Consider the following 7,639-nt stretch of genomic DNA (forward strand, 5'->3'; position numbering starts at 1 on the left):
GAAAACCCTTCCATTTTCACTGTAGCATCTGCCCTCTGGAACAATCTCTCTCTCACACACACCCATTTCCTAATCTAGTTGGACCCAATCTCGTTAGTTTTCAGGACAATACTAAACAAATTGGGGCCAAGTTGGTTGATGTAAAGTAAGTTTGAGTTTCTGATTGCCTACTAATTTCTGTTTATGCTTTTAAGCATACTGGTTTACTATCTGCTCATTCTGTTGTTTGCTTATTATCCATTGCCCAGGGTTGCAGTTGTTCATTAGGACAGCCAACGTGTTGGACATTTCATTCATATATATAATGAATAATTCATTTCACAATTCTATGGTTAAAACACAACATTTATAATATATGAGTTTACCTGTGTGATGAAGCATTTTTTTTATTAGAATTAATTATTTGACCTTTACCAAAAGATTTCTCCCCTCTACCCAGAGAGAGAAAATAGAGAATTTACCTTCCTTTTCCAAACCAGTTGCCAATGCAGGTGACCACACTGGGCCAGCCAGTAGTTTGTACCATTCCATTAGCTACCTGAAAAGTTTTTAATGGCAAAGGTTATCCTGCAGCAAAATATTTCATAGCTATAATATACAGTATAATAAGCTAATATTAAATATAATATTTAAATTTATGGTATACATATCAGAAAAATTATATTATGATTATTCATTAACACAATAATTCAGCCAGGCTTCAGGTCTCATAGTTTTACTACTCTTTTCTGTCAGTACTATATCAAATTAGCCATTATAATTTGACCTCTCTGAGTTGCTTTAAAACATATGGAGTAATTGCTGTGCAACAGAAGGGCATGTACTAACTAAGTGATATCTTTATTCTCCAACTATTTAATTGGAGGAGTTGCAGTGCCAAAGGTGCAAAAGCAATAAAAGTGAAAGGAGTATTGATTTATGCATGACCTGTGAAGAGAATAAATCATCAAGCATTACTTAGTTCTGAAGCATATAACAATCCTCTCTGTTATTAAATAGCAGAACTGACAGAAAATGCAACAACTTTTAGACTATACCAGGCATCTTCTGCTTTACCAAAGATTTATATTTCTCATTAGGAAATGTGTACTTTGGAAGAGTAAGAGTTGAAGGCAACATTTGCTTTTTTAAATATTTCTATATTGTTTTGGAAATAAACTGCTACAAAATACATAGTACAACATATGTGTCTTTTGTTTCAATGCAAAATCCAGCTACTTTCAATGAAAGATCCGGCTTTCAAAGCCAGATTTAGAAATTCGTTTGAATAATTCTACTTCCTAACAATCAACTGCTTTTAATCAATAGTAGTCTAGACTGTTGCTAGAACTGTTTGGGCTGTAAAACATATAAAAATGGATTATAAAATTTATCCTCAGAGGGAAAAAAAGATAGTTTTAAGTGTCTCAGGACATACCACTGCATAAATTCTCAGACTAATTACAAAACAGTTAAGGTTTGAAGGAATGGGTTTTATTATTATCAAATAATAATAGAAACACTTCTATCAAAGAAAAGAATAATATATATAAATGTTTCTATCAAAGAACAGAAGAGATTTTCCCCGGTAGCTTTTACACACCATACTTTCGCTATGCAGAATATTCAATAAAAGCAAGAATCACTAAGAAATGAACTGGAGAGATCTAATATAACACCTTTATACAATCTTAAAAAATGATCACATCTTGTCATGATATACACTGGTTTGGTCAATGTACTTCAAAAAAGCGTGGACCTGCTCTGCAAGGAGGGGGAAGGCTATTATTGTTGCAATAGATTTGTCAATGTTCAAGTAGAAGGGACAATATGTGTTTTGGTTCTTTTTTAAAAATTCACATTATTTTCAACGTTTTTGTTTAGCTTTGTTTTGTCTTTGTTCAATTTTTTTTCTTTTGGATTTTAATTTTTTGAATAAAATAAAATTGTTGAAAAAAAGAATTAGATGCACCATACAGTATAAGACCATGTAATCAATAGTTACTAGCCACAATAGTTATGTAGTAATAACACTAAAATGCCCCCAAACTATGGCTGGGGAACATAACAAGAAAATGCTGCAGCATAGATGCATTTATATTCTTAGGCTGCATTTGAGAGGTATGGAAAAAATAACCTAGGCATGCTTACCTGAGCAATGATGTAGAACCACAAATTATGTATGTTACAGAAATAGCCAATTCCAAATAATGCAGTGAAGAATCCACTGGCAAGCATCCCACCACTGAGATAGTATCGGATAGGCAAACACTCCCCTATTATGCCACTTTAAATAAAGGTTAAAAAGAAGATGAATTGTGAATGCATATTGAACTAAAACTAATCATAATCATAGCTCTCTGAAAACCAAACCTTACAAATTATTAAAATCCTCAAAATATAGATTTCAAATTTAAATTCAAGAATATTTTTTCTAAGATTATTAAAAATGTCTCCAGGATATTCGGGTCCAACATATCTATGATACCAAAAGATAGCTTGTTGAATCACTACCATTACAAAGATGCCTTGATGAACCTCAGTGAAAAGCAAATAACAGGATGGTAATTATTTTAAGTCATTAAAGCATAGGATTCCAAGTGGCACAAATAAATACTTTTTGGTGGACTCTATTTTATACACGTAGATGTAAAAGTGGCCTAAAATGTATTTCTTTATTCAGCCCAAATAGTCTTCTTACATTTACAAAGTGGAACTCTATAGCTTAGCAGTAAGAGTAAGAATCAAGGGCATCTAAAACATTTTGGGGTTTTGCAGAGAATTGAATCTCATCCAAAACACACTTGAATTCATTAGATTATATGAAGCCATGTTCCTTTCAACTTTAATTACAATAGGAAATATTTCATGTTTTGATTTGGTTCTTCCAACATTTCTGATTCAGTAATATTCTCTTTGCTTCCCAGAAACCCCTAAGCAAAATTCTGACCAAGATCAAAGGTAGCATAATATTCCATACTGACGCACTGAACCCATGAAGCAAGGTAAAGAATAAGAAAATGTACCTCAGATACATTCCGACAGCATAAGCACATAGAAATGAATAATCCAGGGCTCCTAATAACTGCTTGTAGTTGCTTTTATCTAGGAAGATACACACATTTATATGTAGCAGTTCAAGGGACTGAATAGCTTAAATACAATTTATAAATAGTAATTATCTATTCATAATTGGTGTCTGTATAAAAATGGCTTCTAATAATTTAAAGATAAGTTAGTTTTCTCCTTGATCAAAGTATAATAAAAGTACATAACTTAATAATGATATCGTTATACAAAGGACTGAAAATGGAAATTGTGCACAGTTCAAACCAGCCTTTCATATCTAACTTTTAAAATGTGTTTAAATAATACTAATCCTGCATAACAATTCATATTCAGTAAATGCATTGGGGGAAAGGAATGCATAATACCATCCACAAAATCCTGGAGATGTGATGAAGGGTTGCAGTCATTATGTCTTCCTTTCACACTTGCCCTTGAATATGTCATGTGAATAACATTGCTAGTATTTGTGCTGCCTATCAATACATTTAATACTGAACTGGGAAGGAAAAAGGAATGTAATTAATTTTAAACTTCTATATCACTAATCTTTACAAGATTCAGTTCAAATAACAAAAATCAATTAAAATAAATAAAGTAGGCAATATAGCTTGCTCTTTCACATTACAACCCCCTGCTCAGGCAGGAAACCCTATGTCATTTCAGACAAATGGCTGTCCAGTCTCTTCTTAAAAACTTCCAGTGTTGGAGCATTCACCGCTTCTGGAGGCAGATTGTTCTACTGGTTAATTGTTCTAACTGTCAGGAAGTTTCTCCTTAGTTCTAAGTTGCTTCTCTCCTTGATTACCATTGCTTCTTGTTCTGCCTTCAGGTGCTTTGGAGAATAGCTTGACTCCCTCTTCTTTGTGGCAGCCCCTGAGATATTGAAACACTGCTATCATGTCCTCCCTCGTCCTTCTCTTCATTAAACTAGACATACCCAATTCCAGAAGCTGTTCCTTATATGTTTTAGCCTCCAGTTTCCTAATCATCTTTGTTGCTCTTCTCTGTACTCTTTCTAGAGTCTCAACATCTTTTTTACATTGTGGTGACCAAAACTGGATGCAGTATAAACTTCTTAATATTCCTGACTTACTTCAAAAGGTATTTTCTTCTTATAAGATTAAAAACTTCAGGTAAGACACATTTAGAAATAAAATTGATGGACAAAAATCTATACACTTTTCCAATTGTCCTATTTGAAACTGTGTTTTATATCAATTATTTGTTTGTTAATCTTTTCTAATTATTATGGTTGATTGTACAGTCAGACAGATGCTTAGACTGGATTTGGCCTTTTTATGCACCTACTGAGTCCTCTCCATGTACCTGGGATTAGGTAGATGTTTTTGTTTGATGGTGTTAAAGGTATTGTTTAAATAAAGTTGTCTGTAGCAACTGATTGATTTTTGACAATTCCAATGGTGTTCTATTATTATAGTTTGTTACAGTGAACCAGATGTCCAGACAGGATTTGGCATGTTTGTCTGCCTTTTGGGTCCTTTCTCAAGGATCTTGGATAGGCAGATATGGATGTTTGAAGGTGTTACAGATATCATCGCAGGATGTAAGCTGTTCCAAGTAGAACTACCTTTTGCAATTCACTGATGGTGAATTTATCAATTCTGATGGTGTTCAAGCGGTGCTCCAATTGTTTTGGGATTGTACCCAAGGCACATAAGAGCTGTGGTGGCGCACTGGTTAGAATGCAGTATTGCAGGCTAATTCTGCCGACCGCCAGCAGTTTGATTCTCAGCTACTCAAAGTTAATTCAGCCTTCCATCCTTCCTACTACTCACCAAAAGGTTCCCATCCACAGCGAGAATCATTATGTAATGTTTTAAAAGATGGAATGTGGATGGCATGTTCTTCATAGGCATCCCTCTCACTAATTTGAAGAGTTGTGCAGTGTTTATGCAGTTCTCCCTAAATTAGAGTGGAAGAGAAGGGAAATTCTACTGAATATTTTGTTTTGTTGAATCTTTACCTTACTGGAACAAATTATCAGACACGCCGGTAAATATATTTGAATTGAAGTTAAATAAGTTATTTTATACTGTATTACTTCAAAACTTGATAAGGCCAATTCAATCTTTCAAGTTTTAAATAACATGCATTATTCAGTTTCAAATTTATCTGGCACATTACTTATTATAAAATTAAATTTAAAGTTAAAGACCCCATTTCCTGATTATGTTAATTTCTATGGATTATATTTTTTCTTGGCTGCATATATTTACTTTTTTATTTTTTATTTTTATGATTGTTCACTGCCCAGAGTCACTTGTTTGAGATGAGTGGCCATATAAATTGAATGAATGAATGAATGAATGAGTTATCTTCCTCTATTATTTTAAATCTTGATAAGATTAATTCAGCTAGATGATAACTTTTATTTTTATCACAAACTTGATATGCCTAATTAGCCACATGAAAAGTGAAATGAAAAGCAGAAAAAGAACTGGACAGCTTTTAAGAGACTATCCAATATAATTTGCCAGATAAATTCATCACAATATATCTGCATCCTTACAAACATCCCAATGTACATTTATAATATTTCAAACATGTAATATCAAGTAAAATAAAGCCCTTTTAAGACATATTCACAAGCTTTACATATCTTTTGATATAGCATCTTTGTAGAATGTTAACCACATAATAGTTTTTATGAATATTTTTATTTAGCTTATTACTGTACATCTGTCTAGTTGTAATTGTCATCCAAAATTTTTAAAGATTTACTGCTCTGTAATTTGCAGTTTTAGTTTTAGGGAAGATATACTTCCTGGTTTGACATCATCAGGATATAGAAAAAAACATACTTCCTTGTTGCTTACCTTAACTATACTGATTGGCTTCCTTGATAAATGAAAACTAACGTACAGCATGAAAGTCAAGACAAATGTGAAAGTCTTATACCTGTAACAAAACAAACATTTCATGCTTTGCAGATATTTTATTTGGCACAAATATATTAGGAATTATTTTAGATTGTTCTATTATATCCACATTTTTCTCTGTACACAACTAATTAGTTAAACAATCTGAGAAATGTAGGTAAAATCAGTTAAGTAATTTTCCAAAAGTAAGAAGGAAGTTACATAAAAACATATTTCATGAGTAGAATTTCCCCAAGATTAATAATTCAATAATTTAAGCTTTGGCAGGCCTCAGAAATTATGTATCAGGCATAAACACTGTTGGACCAGACAGAAAAATATTAGAGGTATTCTGAAAACTGATTCATGGCCAAGGAGTGTGATATCTATATTACAGGTAAAATGGGCAATTTTTCAACAAATGGCTGTGATTTTTCAGGATATTGATTGCCTAGTTACAAACCTTATCTAATCTCTAGGATATGAAAAACTTCATATGTGTTTTGCATATCAAGTCAATAAAGATTATACCACTTTCTACGTAGTTAACTGACAATCTCATACGTACTTGAACTCTATAGTTCTGTTCTCAACAAAACACATTTGTGGATCATGCCCAACAATTATACTACAACAGTTGTTAGAATAGATCTGCTCTATATTATTACAACCATAAGAATTAACACAGAGAAAACAAATACACATTTTAACAATAGATATTCTGAACAATTCTTTACTTTCTATCTGCCTACAGATTTGTTAAATAGGAAATCATATCCAGATTCCTTTTCAAGTAATAATAGACCACAACTTACCATTGATCTTTTGTAAACGAAGTGATAAAACGAATCCCAGGTGGAAGTTCAGCCATTTACTTGAGTACCAGGTTCAGATGTTTGTTCCAAGTTTTCAGTAAACCAAAATGTAATGCTGATTACATTGGTTCCTTGATGCTACCAATCACTGAGTGGTTAATTCTTTTCCCATATACCTGACTTTATACAAATAGAACATTTTCATGCCATCAGTTTATGCACTCCTTTTTTTAATATAAGCTCACTGAGTTCTCTTGAACCAATTTTTAAGTCAGAGTTGATAGGATTGCAGTTAAAATCTTAAATTAAGGATACCAGCTCTATCATAAGGATAAACATAAATTCAAACAGAAGGCATTATCTTTGTATTCCATTCTATGGAAGAAACATGTATTGAACAAAAATGATCAGAATCCTGAAAATATTTAAGTTATATGTTTAGCTCTTTTTTCACATTAAAAGTCATAACTGAAATGCTGTATTTTAAAAGAATTATGAAGTGATGGAGTTCTGGGGTCCCAAATTATTTGGTTCTATAGATGCCAAGAAATTCAGATTCATTTTCTGGAATGTGAGTACTCCAACTTGCCATTCATCCAAATATGCGAACATGAGTCACATATCTTGCAACTGTGAAAGAAATAGGTGATATTAAGGCCATATATTTTTACTGAAAATCTTTTTATCATCTGGTATTGCTTTACCTATTTTAGGCCAGTTTTCAATCTAAGTCTACAAATATGCATAATTTCAAGCATGATTCCTTCAGTTCTGCATATTTGATATGAAACATTTGAAGAAAATATTTTTATGCCTATCAATTTTTTAGGGATATTGGAGGTGGGATGGAGGGAGATCTCCTTTCTTGAGTGATTTGTCTATTCTCTAGTCAATTTC

The 7,639-nt window shown here is 32.5% G+C and overlaps 1 protein-coding gene across 1 annotated transcript in view; it reads right to left on the reverse strand.

Moving 5' to 3' along the window:
* Window positions 1-7,227, reverse strand: part of LOC107300321 (glucose-6-phosphate exchanger SLC37A1) — a gene marked incomplete at its 3' end in the record, with an annotated part of 15,598 nt that extends 8,371 nt beyond the window's left edge. Inside the window, exons 1-6 of the mRNA XM_015829654.1 lie at window positions 6,743-7,227; window positions 5,886-5,967; window positions 4,845-4,971; window positions 3,006-3,084; window positions 2,131-2,266; window positions 462-538 (exon numbers count right to left, since the gene is read on the reverse strand). Of these exons, the coding sequence (XP_015685140.1) occupies window positions 462-538; window positions 2,131-2,266; window positions 3,006-3,084; window positions 4,845-4,971; window positions 5,886-5,967; window positions 6,743-6,798 (557 nt within the window). The remainder of the gene's footprint in view (window positions 1-461; window positions 539-2,130; window positions 2,267-3,005; window positions 3,085-4,844; window positions 4,972-5,885; window positions 5,968-6,742) is intronic.
* Between the last annotated feature and the right edge of the window lie 412 nt (window positions 7,228-7,639).

This window comes from Protobothrops mucrosquamatus, unplaced genomic scaffold (assembly GCF_001527695.2).
Source record: "Protobothrops mucrosquamatus isolate PMUCROS unplaced genomic scaffold, P.Mucros_1.0 scaffold6667, whole genome shotgun sequence".
Taxonomy (NCBI): domain Eukaryota; kingdom Metazoa; phylum Chordata; class Lepidosauria; order Squamata; family Viperidae; genus Protobothrops; species Protobothrops mucrosquamatus.